The sequence below is a fragment of the Branchiostoma floridae genome, chromosome 16 (assembly GCF_000003815.2).
Source record: "Branchiostoma floridae strain S238N-H82 chromosome 16, Bfl_VNyyK, whole genome shotgun sequence".
Classification (NCBI taxonomy): Eukaryota; Metazoa; Chordata; class Leptocardii; order Amphioxiformes; family Branchiostomatidae; genus Branchiostoma; species Branchiostoma floridae.
In genome coordinates, this window is record NC_049994.1 from 6481590 (window position 1) to 6499810 (window position 18221).

Sequence of the window (18221 nt, forward strand, 5' to 3'; positions counted from 1 at the left end):
ATTTCACTTCCAATTTTCCTTTTTTTTTTTTGCCTAAGATTTTTCCTTTCCTATGACATGGGGTTCTCCATGTATTCAGCTAACATGGCTCCATCAAGGGGAATTAACAAGTTCTCCACTCCATCTGAACCCTGCGGACAAATAAAAATGAATCATTGAATGAAAAAAACATTCATTGTACATTTACTCTTATTCTCTCACAAAGTAAGTACAGCTTGTAGCAGTAACGCACAATTTTTTAATACAAATTGGAGAAGAAAATGGTATCTTTTTACATCCTCATACCATAAAGAACGATATTCATGTAAATTATATCAATATTACACACCAGTGAAGTATTCTACTCATCTACAGTTGTATTGCCGCTGTATTGAACATTGTTAAATACTAGTAGTGATTGTACAGCAATGATATTTATATAGATTTGCTAAGGACACAGATAAACACACACAAAAAAAAAAAATTAAAGATTTCATATCTCCCCAAAATATGTAAGTTTGATTTAATTTTTGGAATCTTAAAAATCCTCACTAATTCTGTCTAATAAGTAGGCATTTTTCCTGGACCTGTCTGTTTAAAATCAAGCACTAACTTTGGTATCATAAATTTAAATTTGAACCTTGCCCAACTCCACTTTCTGCAATCCCGCTGAAACAAAATTAAACACAGGCCAGCAGGAATGAACTTGCACACACAAACACACCAACAAACGAACATACAAACCAAAACAATACCTCCATTTTTTCGGAGGTAATGACAAGAGATGGAAGAACGCTACCTTCTTGGTCCTGATGAGCTTGTGGTCCTTAAACTCTGTGAGCTGTGCTCGGAGTGTCAGGTGGGAGTGGACCAGGAACTTCTCTCTACAACGCTGGTACAGGTCATGGAAGGACATGCCTACAACAAACACATTCGAAAACAGTTTCATCAGGTTGGTAGAATATAGGATGAAGGAGAATTCTTTTTACACAACAAGTAGGTACTTACATTGCTTTCGATGTCTCTCTGAGACCTTCGTCAGGGCTTCTATAACTGGAGTTCTGCTTCTCACCGCTATATGTAGCCGATGTAAGTGGCGCTTTGCGGTTAGAAAACAATCCCAAACGTGGCTAAGCTCCAGTTAGAAGCTCTGACAAAGGTGCATGAGAGACATCGAAACATAAGCAATGTAAGTACCTACTGGTTGTGTTAAATAAGAATTCTCCTTCATCCTACAACAAACACATTTAAAATCTAATGATTAAGGAAGCGAGTTCAAATGGTACAAATCATCATCAGAACCAATGATAGAAAAACGTCTGATTCTGAATCAGTAGCATGGACAGGACCATGCTTTGTTTTGTTTCTTCATTTTGTTATTTGTATGACCAGTAAACCACTAGTCTGCGTTAACACAATCCATTGCTGGCTAGGCGGGAACTGTAAGCCGGCCGCTAGGAGTGCGATTTTAGTCAGGCTAGTAAACTCCTGGTAACACACACTAGTCTCTAGCCTTGTGTACGTAAAAAAGCATTAGTACCCATTTTAGAACATGCTGTAGGCCGGAACGGCTCTTCTCAAACAAGTGACATTTGACTTTATGTCCCATTCGATATCATATGAAGATACATGCAGGTAGTACGCATTTTCACCTGACCGGAGTGTTCTTGATTATTACATAACATTGCAAATAAAAAAAAACTGTAAATTTTAAAGTATCTCATTCAGGAGTTTTCTTAGCAAAAAAAAGCCATTATGTCTTTGAGATTATTTCAATAGTTTGATAAAGAAGGGAAAATTGTCATCTTTTGCTGTGCTGTGTATGCACGTTTACACATTCTGTGCAGCAAACAGTTCTGAGTTATACAGTACAAACCTATGTAACTGGAGTCATCTTTATGTTCTAGCTGGTACAGAGCCAACAGGTGGAAAACTCCTCTGGAACAAAGAGAAAATATGTATGTAATTACAATTTCAACATGTGATTACAGCTCTGGGGAACATAGTAGATATATGTAAGTTATCAAAACAAAATGTTAATGGTCATGTGAAAGAAATTTCAACTTTGACAGATGAAATAATTATTACACTCTGCAAGAGTCAAATTTTCATAATATTTGTTTCCATAAAAATGGTACCTTAAAGCTCACTGATAGTGGTAAAGAATTGTTGTTAACGTTATCAGTTCAAATTTATGGCCATAGTGGAAATCAATCATTGTTTGAATTAGTAGCTCAGGTACAGGTAACTTTACCGGAACTTGTGTACCTATAGTAATACATTATATATAATATATATATATTTCGCTTTACATTTTTGTTTAGGTACTTACACAGCTCTAAACAGACCAAAGTATGCAGTAATACACATACAATACACAGGTTTATCATTTTCAAGGCAAACTATCAATTTGCTCACTCAGGCAAAAGCCAAACAGTACAGTCTTTCCTTAGTTCCTCTTCATTTATTGAGCCTCTGAACCTTTTTTTTATTTTTCAGGCCACACCAATTCAATTTCTTGGTTCTCGAATTTTTAAAATTTAAAAAAAAATGTTGAACTGGAAAAATATAATAATACTAAAGCCTGAGGACCAGGTGTATGCTTTGGTGCACTAAGTTTTATGGGGTGAATACTGTCGTGTTCAATTGCAAGTTTTCCTCTCTACACTCTATAGCGTTATGATGTCCTCTTGCTATATTTTCACTTTTAAAAATCCGAGAACCAAGAAATTAAATTGGTATTGCCTTAATAGTGTTCTAAAAAAGAAAACACAACAAAACAAATATTTCACCTTGCGTTAGGAGTGAGACTCCTGAGTACATGTACGAGCGAGCTGAGCGCGAGAACGCCCGACTGTTGCACCATGAGGGAGTTCTCGTAGGAAGTCTCCTCCACGTAGGGTTCATACGAGGTCACGTCATACCACAGCCAGTTGAACCGACTCGACTTGTTCTGGTCCCATACTGAACAAGTACACAAAAATATAAATTTCAAGATAAAAACATATTAGGAAAGGCAACAAAAAGGCAATTTGAACTCCATTTAGATACAGCTAATGCTGTTTTTGACAGGGCCTAGGAAAAAAAAGTTGTGTTCCCTGTTTGAAATTCCCTACCTACCCTAGAAAAACCAGCCAACACTAGACTTTTTTGGGGGGTAGGAAGTGCAGTCACATAGCTTCCAGTTAGAATTTTATTCAGCCTGCTTCTTATTGAAGTAAAAACACTGCTTGTCCTATCTAATGAAGGATAAATGTACATGTGTATCTATAATGCACAAAATTCAAGTTTGACATTGAAAGACACTTACAAGTAGTGTCCTCGTGTATTTCAGCTTTGTTCAAGTATAAGTTTAAGTTTTGGCCAGCCTAAAAAAACAATCCGTAGTACCTATTTTTTTCAGGACTGAAACAGGAAACACAACATTCTAGGCTCAATCGATCTATTTTTTTTTTCTTCTACAACATATAAGAGGCTATAACCTATTGGTTTGAGAAGGGTGCCTCAGCTGGCATTTGGGTTTTCGCATATTAAGTCCTTAACATGAGGCATATGACACATATCTTAGTTTCTTAAAGGGGGCATATGATAGACTTATTACAGGAAATGAATTCTATTATATAAAAGGAAATTCTACGATACAGGTCTAGGAAAAATTATTCATTTTTTTTTATCATTCAAATATGCCCCATCCATACCTCCACATCAAACATTTGTATCTTCACCTTCTATACTACTTACTTAATGGTGCATTGATGTGGTCGATGGTTGCTATGATACGGACCCCGCCCACCTGAGCCAGCTGACACAGAACAGTCTGTACCTTCTCCCCACGCAGCATGGGGCCATCGATGTTGTGGATGAACAGGAATAGCTCTTCTGTTTAGGGAGAAAATGTTCTGTATTAAAGGGGCATTCCACTCCACACGGGAGTGTTATTTTCCAATAGATATTAATTCTAGAAAGTGATAACTGCATACTACTTCACATTATACGATAAAGTACCCAGTTGCCCCACATGCCTCAAAAGCATTCAGTCTTCTACTAAACTCCCCAAGTACCCTCTAATTGAATTAATCCTATGGCTGAATACAATGCAAAACCTTTAGGTAAGGTTACAAAACTAATTTCAGGTTCGCTAAGAAATCTCGTCTTGTTCTTGTATTCTTTGCTTATAATCTTATGAGCAATTTGCCTTCTCGGTGTGCTCAGCGTACCTCATTTATTCCAAAAATATGTACGACAAACACAGTGTCTATGCGTATAGGGAATGCATTGGTAGGGTCTGCATGGGTTTTTGAGTGTCATTATTGTACACATCACGTAATTCATCCCAAGGTGAATTCCACAAAATTCGACTGATTATGTATTCATTGCCACATTATCTATTGGAAAACAAGACTCCCTTCTGGAGTGGAGTGCCCCTTTAAGTCACTGTACCAAAGCTGCATATCAGAAGTGGGTGTACTAAAAAAAACTGCTATATCGCAACAATCTTTTACATTTGTAGGTATAGTTTCAAAATACTTGAACATCAATGGTACTGTATATGAATTGGATGAAACTTAATTATATGTATAACTATTTGATGTTAGATCAAGATCAAACTTAGCACTGGAAAGAGATGAAAACATTTTACGTTCATAGAAATCAGCACTATCTTCGATTTCTTCCCTTGATTCTCTGCATAAGACACTTGAAGTCTAACAATTCTACTAACTGTTTGGTTATGTTTTTGTCATCATTGAAGACCTCTGTCATTACTTGTCAAATTGTTTGAGTACTGGTACAGGTACAGCAACAAATCCAGACCTCCAATCTGAACTTCTATACTGGTATCTCTGCCTGTACAATGTACTTAGGCCTAGGGAAAAAAATGTTGTGTTTCCTGTTTCAGTCCTGAAAAAATTAGGGTCGGTAGGTAGGGGATATCTTTTTTTTTTTTGTAATTTTTTTTAGGCTAGCCAAAAATCTAGTGATACATATTACAATACAGTTGAACAAAGGAAACTGAAATGTATGAGGACACTTGTCTTTCTATGTCAAACTTTGATTTTGTGCACAATAGATACATTAATCCTTCATTAGATAGGACAAGCAGACTGTTTTTACTTCAATAGGAAGCAGGTTGAATAAAAATTCTAACTGGAATCTTTGTGACTCCACTGCCCACCCTAAAAAAAAGTCTAGGTTTTTCTAGGGAAGGTAGGGAAACAGGAAACACAACATTTTTTTTTCCTAGGCCTTAGTGTTAAATTTAGTTATTAATAAGAGGTTCTACACTGACTGATATCATGGTAAATACACATGCAAGTGGAACAGTGCATGAATTGTAAATATAGAGCAAATGAAAAGTGGCTTTTCTTTTGAATTTCCGAGACAAACCCTACCTCCAGTCTCTTCAAAAGTGTCCTTGATGAAGGTTAGCTGGTCCTGTACACTTCTGAAGCTCCCAGTGTGCTCCAGTACTTCTTCTGTTATTGAATTCAAAATCTGTAGGGAAGAGAAAAAAAAAGGTTATTAGCTAGGCACTTGTCACGAATCAAGAATTCAATTTGGCCGAATTGCCAGCGAGCTCCAAATGGGCATTTTCTGCTACTTGTAATGTCCTGGCGATTACTTAGGCCTTCAGGCAATTCAGACAATTCTGAATGGTTCACATTGCACTGCAGCAAATTGATTTTGCAGCAGTAACAATAGATGATACATGTAATTGTTGCCCTGATATCATTGTAACCTTACTTGACATCATCTAATATGTATATAATACACTCCTTTAAGTTTGGGATGACCACATCAGTCCTGAAAAAAATAGGGTCGGCAGGTAGGGATTATCTTTTTTTCCTTGTAATTTTTTTTAGGCTGGCCAAAACTCTAGCGTGACAGTAGAACAAATTAAGCTGAAATGCATGGGACACTAAGTGTCTTTCAATGTCAAACTTTAATGTTGTGCATAATAGAAATATTTATCCTTCATTAGATAGGACAAGCAGTATTTTACTTCAATAGGAATTAGGCAAAATAAAAATAACTGGAAGCTATGTGACTCCACTGCCCACCCAAAAAAAGTCTAGGGTTGGCAAATATTTCTAGGGTAGGTAGGGAAACAGGAAACACAACATTTTTTTTCCTTAGCCTTATTCAGTGACTTACCAACCTGTTGAAACTATTCATAGATTTGTACTCACATGTTTAACAGTTATACTTGGAAAGTACCCGTTGACCACCATCTGTACTGTGTCCCTGAGTATGGTGGATCTGAACTGTTCTATACTCACATGTTTAACAGTTATACTTGGAAAGTATCCGTTGACCACCATCTGTACTGTGTCCCTGAGTATGGTGGATCTGAACTGTTCTATACTCATCACATGTTTAACAGTTATACTTGGAAAGTATCCGTTGACCACCATCTGTACTGTATCCCTGAGTATGGTGGATCTGAACTGTTCTATACTCACATGTTTAACAGTTATACTTGGGAAGTACCCATTGACCACCATCTGTACTGTGTCCCTGAGTATGGTGGATCTGAACTGTTCTATACTCACATGTTTAACAGTTATACTTGGAAAGTATCCGTTGACCACCATCTGTACTGTGTCCCTGAGTATGGTGGATCTGAACTGTTCTATACTCATCACATGTTTAACAGTTATACTTGGGAAGTACCCATTGACCACCATCTGTACTGTATCCCTGAGTATCTGAACTGTTCCATACTCACATGTTTAACAGTTATACTTGGGAAGTACCCGTTGACCACCATCTGTACTGTATCCCTGAGTATGGTGGATCTGAACTGGTCCATACTCACATGTTTAACAGTTATACTTGGGAAGTACCCGTTGACCACCATCTGTACTGTATCCCTGAGTATGGTGGATCTGAACTGGTCCATACTCACATGTTTAACAGTTATACTTGGGAAGTACCCGTTGACCACCATCTGTACTGTATCCCTGAGTATGGTGGATCTGAACTGGTCCATACTCACATGTTTAACAGTTATACTTGGGAAGTACCCATTGACCACCATCTGTACTGTATCCCTGAGTATGGTGGATCTGAACTGGTCGATCAGCACTCTCTTGGACCCGAGTCCATACAGCAGCAAGTTGAAGCCATTACTGTGTAGGTACAAAACGGATTGAGCTTCATTAGAAAGCCAAGTTCTCATCTGTTTAAGAAGAGCCACTATGGTATGTTATTATGTTAATGATGTGATGAGGTCACTGCGGTCAAATGGTTCCTTCCGCGCTGTATACCATCAGCCCTTTTTGATCACCCTGTCATCTTGAAATAAAGCATTATGTGACTTTGGTTGCATCCTTGTCACTGAGTCAATCATCAGCATATTACATTGATTTCATAATTATTATTTTGTTTATTAAGACAACACATATGCATGTATTTATTTTTAGTTCAAATACTGAGCTGGTCCATGATTGCTAGACATCCAGGTTATACGATTCACAACAATTTGAACAAATGATTTACTCAACCAACTGGATACATTTTCAGATGTTAAAATGTCTGACCATTTCCAAAATTTATGCAGATGTTTGAATAACTATTATCTTGCATGAATGAGCTATTTTCTATATGTGATAAACCGACATACATGTATTAAAATTGGTGTGGGTGAAGAAATGGTCCCATGCATTACCTCAGCTGTAGCATCCACTTGTGGAAGTGGCACCTGTGTTCCTGATACAGCTGCTGCAGGTGCTGGATGTGTGCTGCAGGTGCGTGCTGCAGGGCTGACTGCAGCCTGGCCTGGTCCATGCGGGGGATGTTCAGCCTGGACAGGGTGCGGTCGGACGTGGGGCCAGGCCGGGCCCCGCCGTGGGCATGGAAGTACTCCTCTACCATCTCTGGCTGTGGGAGTAGTTACAATGTAATATCAGACAGGGTGCGGTCGGACGTGGGGCCAGGCCGGGCCCCGCCGTGGGCATGGAAGTACTCCTCTACCATCTCTGGCTGTGGGAGTAGTTACAATGTAATATCAGACAGGGTGCGGTCGGACGTGGGGCCGGGCCGGGCACCGCCATGGGCATGGAAGTACTCCTCTACCATCTCTGGCTGTGGGAGTAGTTACAATGTAATATCAGACAGGGTGCGGTCGGACGTGGGGCCGGGCCGGGCACCGCCGTGGGCATGGAAGTACTCCTCTACCATCTCTGGCTGTGAGAGTAGTTACAATGTAATATCAGACAGGGTGCGGTCGGACGTGGGGCCAGGCCGGGCACCGCCGTGGGCATGGAAGTACTCCTCTACCATCTCTGGCTGTGGGAGTAGTTACAATGTAATATCAGACAGGGTGCGGTCGGACGTGGGGCCAGGCCGGGCACCACCGTGGGCATGGAAGTACTCCTCTACCATCTCTGGCTGTGGGAGTAGGCCAAGATCAGAGCTGTCATACATATTCCTTTAAGACTTGATGTACAGACTTTTTTGGTGTGTTTTACAAAATGTAGTTTGAGTTGTTCTGTATCTACAGCTATTGGGCAGATGTCAAAGTTAGGGCTGTCCATAGGAAAGGATCCCTTGCAAACATGGGTTTTAACACAGACTGAAGGTAGACAGAAGGTGGACTTACTGCTGGCAAAAGGGGAGTTAGTCCCAGAATAAGTCCACCCCATTTTACCATGTCTGAAGGCTGTTGGTGTTAGCTTTGGTGGGCTATTATCCGCACTGAGTCCTTCACACTGATTAAGAGAGTAAGTCCATCTTCAGTCCCTATTATGTCCTGCTCATTAATCACCAGTGCTGGGAGAAGGCCTCAGCACAGATGTAAGATGTGCCCTTCTGTTCTTTATCTGGGGGGTTCATCATGGGATGACATCAATTTGTCATGCATCCAAGCTCTACTTACAGGAAGGTCCTGCAGAAGAAAACTATAGACTGTAACTTAGGGACCGTACGGCATTTAGCGAGGGGGGAGGGCCGGTCGCCAGGGGGGGGAGGGCCAAGCAAAAAAATATTTTGCCAGGGGGAGGGCCTAGCAATTTCTTTTTTACTTGGGGGGAGGGCCAAGCAAAAAAAAATATCTTGGTCTGCCAGCAAAATATGTCCCTTAAAATCCAAGAAACGGCGTTTCAGAGGGTCAAGATTTCAAAATTTTTCTGGACCTCTGCAAGGGATCGCCCGAGGTTGGCGCTCGGGATACAGTGAAAATGCGAAAGGGAGGGGGCGGGGCTTATGCATGACGCCCTCGAAAACCTTCTTCACGTACAGAAATGTTATTAAACTCTAGATTAGTCTGCCAGCAAAATTTACCCCTGTCTTATTGCCCACAAAATGTAAGAAATGGCGTTTCAGAGCTCGAGGGTAAATATTTGCAAATTTCCCTGGATCCCTTTTGACGTGACCGGCCTCGCGCCTTTGATGACCGACATCGTGACAATGTGTTTGGGGGGGATTTAATTTTGTATTTCTAAATTGTTTGTCAGCAAAATATCTCCTCAAACTGAAGGAAATAGCTTTTAAGAGGGTCAAGATTTCAAAATTCTCCCGGACCTACCTTGCGATTCTTCGTGCCTTTGGCGCCGAACATGGTGTTCGGAACGTCGTTCTCAAAAACTTGAAACCCTCGTATTTTTTTTTCATAGAAATGTCATCTAACCAGCAAATTTTCCCATAAAAAAGCAATGCAGGAAATCGTGGCAAAAAAAGCGTGGCATTTCTAAAAGACCTCCTGCAAATCTGCGGTCTCACGCCCGCCGGCGGCTAGAGAGAGGCGACCGGTCTTACCCCGCCGTGGGAATCAGCGTCACGCGTCGGCGCCCCCCTCCCCACTACAGTTTTGGAAGTCTAATCGTGCTGTCGTTTTGGTTTTCATTTTTTCCCCCGATTTACCGTAAGTTATTACCACCACAGAACCAAGAAAAAGTCCAAAATATGAAAATTGAAAATAGTTTCCGTCAAGCCGCTCAGGCCCGCGAGCTTGCAATACGTAAATTTAGGGAGCGGGGCGCGCGCCGCTTCGTGGCGCAAATCTACTAGAAATCCAGGTACAAATGCTTTTAGGTGTTGTTTTAATATCAAAACAATGAAATAGCTTCTATAAAGCAAATATTTATGCCTCTATGAAGCAGATATTTATCCCTCTATTAAGCAGATATTTTGAGCCATTCTGTTTTCCTTTTTTTACTAGGGGTGAGAGATCTGCTTCTCGATGAAAATCATGAAAAAGTATGACGCAAAGCACATTTCCAAATGCGGGAGCGCAGTGTTTTATTGGCGTCTTGAATATTTTTTTTCAAAGTTGATAGGAGGGGGGAGGGCCAAGCAAAAATATTTTGTCTTGGGGGGAGGGCCTAGCAAAAAAAAATTTACCTGGGGGGAGGGCCATGCAAAAATTTTTTGACCCGACCCTCTGGCGACCGGCCCTCCCCCCTCACTAAACGCCGTACGGTCCCTTAGTGTAAGCTGAGTAAACATGGGCTGGTTCATCAAGTTGATCATGGTCTACAAACATTGCTACTTACATGACAATTGTTACAGAAAGGCCAATAGAGAAATACCATGACCAGTAGCTGTTAGTGTCCTGGGGTTACAGACTACCTTTGTTTGTTTAATGATTACAGGCAAGACGGATGAGTTTTTAAATGGGTGACTTGTACTGCTGAGGGAGGTCACAGAGAAGGAGAGCCCCTGCAATTGCTGGCTTTATTACATCTTCAAAAGTGTTCTTCTACAGGGTACCTTGATATACAGATGCAAGCGCACTGTAATTGGATCAAGTTTCAGTTTTTCAAATATGATCAGCTATGATGAAAATCAAACCCCTCCTGTGTACATTTTTACATGTATCTGATGTGCTCTGAACAACATTAACACTAACAGGCACAATCCAATCCTGGTGATTTCCTCCTTTTCATAACACTGCCAGCCAGACACATAAGGGTAGAGACAATGGTAGACTGTAGGTATCATTTAGAGTCAGCATTAATTTGGTGTGACCACTTCCACTGTATGCTGCCCATTGACCTGGAGTATCATGTTTACATTGTGCCTACAATTTCCTTCAGTTCTGTGGAAAAGTCTCATACCTCCAGATTCTTGCAATTGGCTTATTTATATTTCATCATTTAGGTATACTGTGAGAATGAAGCAACCTGTCTTCCATACTCATGTTCATCTTTGATAAACCTGATAGCAGTCTGAGTGTGGACTGACCTTTCAGTGACCTAGAAGCTTCATGACCTCATGACCCCTCTCTTAAGTTAGAGCCCTTCTCTTTACTGAACTGGACCATGTCTTTCTAATTAAGCACAACTCATGAGGGAATGACAGCCCCAGATTCTGGTCAATGCTCCCTTGTCTGTGTCTTAGGGTGGAGAAAGCCACAAATTCTTTAGTTTGTTTCATTTTAGCAACTTGGTATGGAGTGGCCAGGTCACATGACCTATCAGGGTACTGCTGGCCTGATCCATCATGTGACCTGGCCACTCTACTGGTTGGGTAGTGTTGACACTGTCAAAATACACTGAATGAAGGCTCCAAAAAAGTATACCCATATTTCAATCTAAAAATTTCTTCACCACCAGAAAGTCACTTGAGTCTAGTCTATAACAATTCAGAGAAAACAGAGGGTTGTTCGGCTCAATCTCCAAGAAAAGCTGCCTCTTTGAAAGAAACTTCACCTTTACCCCAGTTCCCTCCTGATACAACTGATATACCCAACAACTAAAACCTGTCCTTACACCAACTAAACTGCTGAACTGACCAAACTTTTGACCAAAACAGGAAAGCTTAGACCCTACCTGTCCTTACTAACTCAAAAAGAATCCAGATTAGGCAAATGTTTTCAAGGAAAAGAAGGATTTTCAAGGATTTTAAGTGGCATTAAGAAGTTCACGTATTCCAATTTGTTCCCTCTACTGTGCAACGCAACTCTGACATCAGCCCTATTCTAATCTCTGTATCACCCTTGGTCCCAGCCGTCGCAGGTCAGATCAGCCTCCGGCCTTTCGGCGATCCTACCCGTGGCTAGACTGGTAACCTCAGGTGATACAGAATACACTGTATCGAATTCTATGTGACTGTACTCACCAGAACATTGTCCTGCCCCCCTCCCCTCCTTTTCCTGGTACTAGTGGTTGATGTCTGTTGTTTCCTAGGTTTAGCAGGCTCCTCTTCTGCACTGCTGTCACTTTCTCCACTGTCATCACTCTCACTTTCATCGGAACTACTGGCTCTGGAGGAAGCTGGTACAAAATAAAAGCAATCTTAAATGTCTTTGAGGTCAACTTTTTGTATCAGATATTCAATTATGAATCACTACACAGTTTACCTACATTATTTAAATTTGTAGGGCAGCATTGTGCCGTCTGGGTTTGAGAGAATCTTTAAAGTTAAAATGGTGCATTCTGAGGTATCCTGATTTTCAAAGTACTGTCAGAGAGGTCACAGTCTTCAACTGTGACCTACTAGTAGTGGCATCCCTGGTCAATAAGAATTTCATGCTTGTCAGAGGATCTGCTCCCCAGTGTAAGGGCGTCTTCAGTGTGTCTAGTGTGTCCAATTTCTCATTATTCTTAGAACAGTGCGTCCAATTGACGCCTTGATGCATGCCGGGCTAGACACCTTAGTCAAACATTTCAGGCAGCGTCCACTAGCTACCTTAGGTCAGCTATCTTGCGTATCTATATTAACATGAAGATGTCTAGCCTTATCAATGTAATTGCACAATAATGTAGCATTTACTTTGATCAATGTCTGTTACAAAAAAAAATGTACACGTTATGTAAAAAGGATATTCAACCTGGATACTTTTGTATCAGGCTTACTACCACAGTACTATTAATAGGCTGATTGTTAAATTTATAACAACAATATGAAGGGATGTAAAAATAAACAATGCTGTTATGTACCTTTTGTCTTTCTTGCAGGTTTTCTTGCGGACCTCCTGACTGGTGTTTTACCACTTGTTGGTTTGGGCGTCTGATTCTTCACAGAGTCTTCAGCTGAAATGGCAGGATGTTCATTCAACAACTGATGCTTGCCTATTATAATACTAGTGTTGTCTGGAAAGCTAAGTAATTGAGACACATTCAAACCTGGATTCAGCAACCAGTCAAGGGACTGAGGAAAAATACTGTAAAATAATGCAGAAATTTTTGCGGTGGTTTTATGTCTGCAGTTTTTGCGTTGCCATTTCACCGCAAACTTAAAACCACCGCAAACATTTTTCCATGGCAGTAAGAGACTATAGTGCATGGTGCTAACGCAAACTAAATTTAAGACCACCTCGAACAGTCCTTTTTTCCCGCTACCGCAAAATCAAATCCCGGCGAACTTAAATACATTTACAGTAGTTGATGAGGACAAGTGGTTGATGAGGACATGGTAGAGTTAACGGGTGCCTATGTATTCATACGATCCTTACGATAAACAAACGATCCTTACAAAAACCATACGAACCCCTACTAAGAAACATAGTACGGAATTCATAAAATCCACTTCTAAGAAACATAGTTAAGATCCTTACAGAATTCATACAATCCTTACAGCATCTTTATGGAATTCATACGATCCACTACTACGAGACATACGACGTGTACAGAATTCATACAATACTTACGGAATTGATGCATGCATAGCAACAGGTATTGTGGGTAATATGTCAAAGGTGAAGGCCCCTGAGAAAGTCACGTCTGAACCCTGTTATGCAGATCAGTTCTCAATGGTCGAGGCAAGAACTGTAAAACACAACTCAGGGGCCTTCACCATTATATTGACATGTAACCCACAGTTCCTGTCGCCATGCATGTGCACTCGGAAGTGTGAATGAGCTTATTGACAGGATTTAATGTATCTTGTGTTACTGGTGGTGGTTGCTTGTGCCAGGTGGCTGCCTTACACTAGTTACAGGTTTAACTATACATTTTCTGTTATCAATAATTACAAAATGTTGTATGTTACCTAATCTGGTCATCTGGCCTGTCCTTTTGGGAGTCTTAAAAGAGTAGACTTCACTGCCAGCCACACCCTTCTGGTCAACTAGTGCTGTAGAAGAATTGATGATAAGGATAAAAAAATTGACAACATATTGTGCGTTCTCTGAAGGCCTAGATTCTAGAGGTGGGTACTGGTACAGAAAATTCAGGTCCAGGTACGGTGCAGGTCCAGAGGATCAGGTCCAGACCTGAACCTGGACCTACTAGTAATGGTCTGTGAATGGGCGATACTCAATGGTCCATTTTGTTACAAAGGAATTTGTTTGGTAGAGTATGCCTCTTCACGTAAACAATGCTAACTGCCTCTGTTAATTTAGACCAAGTTTGACTGTAGAAACTTGGTAATAATGACTTTTAACTCTCCTATACTGCTCGTTATTTTCTTGGGCCGATACGCCTCAAAACACGTAAATGCCTGCCACTGCAGAGCCGGTATAATCTGTTCATTTTCTAATCGGTCCAACGTCCGGTACACTGAATTTTTTCAGGTCCAGACTGGTCCAACAAGAAAAAAAACAGTTTGTACTGGTACATCATACCGGTATCCACCCCTACTAGATTTTAAAGTTTTTTTTAACATTTGTTTTCAATTTGAAGGCAGAAGGATGAGTAAATTTTTTGCTAACCTTGAACCTGGACACACACACTAAGACAGACCAAAAACAGAACCTCTGCTTACATAGAGTTAATGCCAATAATGCAGATACCACCATGCCCACCCCCACCTGTTGGGTGCTGAATGGACTCTTCCTGTCCATCCTCCTCCTCAGAGCTATCCTGGTCCTGATTGGTCAGGTGTAGGACTCCAGCCTTCCTCTGGGCCGATGAGCTTTTTGCAGCCCTAGAACTCGATCCTTGGAAAACAGAGTGGATAAATGAGAAAAAGGTTGTTTTTTGAGCTCACCGGAGTGAGTGAGTGAGTGAGTGAGTGAGTCAAATTACCTGCCCAAGTGACCACCTCTTCTTAGCGACCACCTGGCCATTACTACCGCTTTTTCTCGGCCGAAAATTTTCCCCATTGACGTAAGCATTAATCAACCTCTTCACAGCGACCATCTGGTCAACGCGAACGCGGCCGCCAAAAATTGGGACCGCACAGGACGAAATCCCTGCCCATAACGACCGTGTCATTTTCAAATCTTGAGGTGTCATCGATTTCCAGTGATACTTCGAGTTAGTCCGGTTTCAAGATAAAGCAATTCTTGGCCACCATGATAGATCGTGCTTGCTTGCATTTGTAGCTGAAAAACACTTAGTAGATTCCTATACAAGTTTTATAAATTGACAATGATAGAATTGTGGTATGCTATGATCTATGAACCAACAGCTTCCATTCTAGTTTTATCGCCATGTCGTCTATGGAGCCGAGGAAAGTATCGAGAACTTCCCCATGCAGACTCCTAACACGCGGATCCAACATGATCTTGAAACCAGCGGACTAACTCCAAATAACTCATGAATATGTTGTAGGAGTTGTTGCATTTTTAAAATTCATAAATGTATAAACAATGTCTCCAGAGCGTCACACAAGGTCGTTGCCCAATATACACTGCATATTAATATTAGAGTCGTTTGTGATGTTTAGGCAGACCACAGAGGAATATGGCAAGGCACAATTTTGGAGTTCAACACTGGAAATCCAGTGCCCACATTGGGTTCTTTGGCATATTTGCTATAAATAACCTTCACATATCAACCTGCATGTGCTACTACATTGTATAACATACCCTGCTGAAAATTAGAGAAATTCAAAACTACCCGCGCGCGCAATATCCATATTCAGATCTATCCTGCCCCCCTCCCCACCTTACTGTGTCCGACAGCTCCAATACTTTTCATACTGAAAATAAGACAGTATCATAAAAATTACATGAGCAAAGGCAGAAACAGTAACGGGTTCTCACTTAAAGTTGGTCTTTTGTCCTCCACATGCTGAGCAACGTCTTCGTCTCCCACAAATTGGACTTCCATGCTTCCGTTCGCCTTGGGCGCGGCCATGTTGATGATGATGACGAAAAGAACCGCACGAGGGCGCTTCTTCACAAGTGTTAAAGCAGATGTTGGGTGGCTGGCCACTAACTCGTAACCTGCCTACCTCGGTACCTTGTGCTTCGAGCTATTACTTAGTCGTTAAGATTGTTAAGTTATGGGGTTGAGTGGGGTGAGGAAGCAAATTAAAAATAAACCGAAGTGTGATTCTTGAAACGCATCGTACTGACAATTAAAAGACTTTCTTTGGCGGCCTGATAACATGTTTACATGGATCAAACTTTCAAAGACCACTGTCGCCTTTTATATGATCAATACTTCGGATCACTTCGGAACGTAGACTTGCGAGAGCTACGTGCAAATACGTGCTGTCTACGTGCCAAAACGTGGGCAATCTTTTGGGATCCGTAAGTGGTATTTATATAAGTACATTCGAGCACCACTGAGTATGTGGTGGTAATATGATAGAATAATTATTGTTGTACAGTTGTATATACATTGTATATGTTCGAAGACAAAGGCAACCGTATTCTTTTATATTACCTTGGCTTTATTTCATTCAGAGGTTGCTGTTGTTTTGGAAATACATTACTTTGGTTTATTTTGTTGCTAATTTCATTTTCAGTTACTATCATTACGACTACTTTACTTTGTACTTATATTGCATATTCAGTTTGCTAGAATCAATTATGTTTTGTTAAACATTGTTTTATTCACCTTCTGCATACAAAACCTAAGTTATGGCATTTTTATTTGACCTCTGATCTCCATCCTTCATTTTGAGTTACCTCAGTTGATTTTGTTTGTTTTCTGTTTACTTATTGTATATGATTTGTTGCTTATGTATTGTATTTATTGCTTGTGCATTGTAGGACTCCAGGAAGAATAGTGATACTACATTTAGTATCACTAATGGAGATCCAAATAAAACAAACAAACAAACAAACATGTACCGCCTCCGTACGAACTCGTAGGGAATCCGTCGGATTTTGGAGCACGCAGACACGCCGTATATGTAGAACTTTACGTGCAGGCAAAACTTTGTGTGCCATCGGGCTGCGGACGCGCCTGCCCCGTACATCCTTCAGGAACGTTTTCAGAAATACGTGGCGGTCGTGGCCTCCCAAAAAAACGTACGGACAAATTGCACGTACGGCGGGTTGTGCCCTTAGCTTTAGTCAATAAGCGCACCTTTAGAGGACACCAATTGTGATACTCTATTAGAGCATCACAATTGGTGTCTTCTGAAGCGACTATTAATGACCTTCCCACATATTAGGACTCGGTACAAGGCATATTCTGTTTTGTGATCTTTTGTAATACAATCTTTATTGACACGACAAAAGTACAGCGACTTTCGTAAGGTCTACATGTATAACAACTACTTACAGTACAACTAAACACACATATATGGATATCTATAGGTATGAATAAATCAACATATAGGGTCTAGCATGTCATTAACACTATTAGTTCTACGGTATAAACATTCGTGGATATATTTGACTACTTGTACACAGTGAGGGTTATCGCCTCCCAGAATGTAGTTGAATTTATCTATCGAACAGAGAGTAGCAAATTCTTTAGAACAAGCGGAAAGTAATGTGAACAGCTCTGTGCGTTTATCATTATATCGAGAACAATCCATAACAAAGTGACGTTCGTCTTCGATCTCATTTGGGCAAAATGGACAAAACCTCTGTTCACGGGGAATTTTAGCATATCTTCCGGCTTCTATATTTAGTCTGATTCTCATCTTTGTAATTGCTCTACGAAGTTCGAAACTGTGTACATTCGAAAGATACTTCTTTTGTCCGTATCTTTCCTTTAGCGTAGAATAAATGCAAAGTTTTGAGTTATTCTGGATAGAAGAATGCCATTCTTGTATGTATATATCCTGTAAACGGAGTCGTAATTGGTCGGTTAGCATATTAACATGATACAACCTCGGGTTTGTCCATACATGTCCAAAACCATTATAGTTGAGAATGTCAGTTACGTGATTTGTCCAGTCGTATTCACCGGAAAGTAAAACATCATATGCTTCACGTAGTAAAGAATCTTCGGGTAAGTTTGCTAGACGGTGCCAGTATTTGATTAATTGTATCTCAGCATTGATCGAATTGGGTTACGGAGTGTCTCACGGGAAAGGGGGGAGAGTTCCTTGCAAAATTCCGACGGTCTATAAAAGGCACGTCGTATAAATAGAATCCCTAACCCTCTCAATCAACCGATAAACTCAGCTGTTTCCACGTCTCTGATGAGAGAATTTAGAAGGTCAACGGG

The 18221-nt window shown here is 40.7% G+C and overlaps 1 protein-coding gene across 1 annotated transcript; it reads right to left on the reverse strand.

Moving 5' to 3' along the window:
- Window positions 1–19: 19 nt before the first annotated feature.
- Window positions 20–16021, reverse strand: LOC118403680 (origin recognition complex subunit 2-like). Its single transcript, XM_035802458.1, has 13 exons — window positions 15851–16021; window positions 14672–14800; window positions 13912–13995; window positions 12861–12953; window positions 12040–12194; window positions 7649–7860; window positions 6977–7109; window positions 5370–5472; window positions 3721–3858; window positions 2772–2943; window positions 1856–1917; window positions 779–897; window positions 20–131 (listed from the first exon to the last, which is right to left on the reverse strand). Exons 1-13 carry the CDS (start codon window positions 15942–15944, stop codon window positions 51–53), a joined length of 1575 nt encoding a protein of 524 aa, XP_035658351.1. The 5' UTR covers window positions 15945–16021; the 3' UTR covers window positions 20–50.
- Between the last annotated feature and the right edge of the window lie 2200 nt (window positions 16022–18221).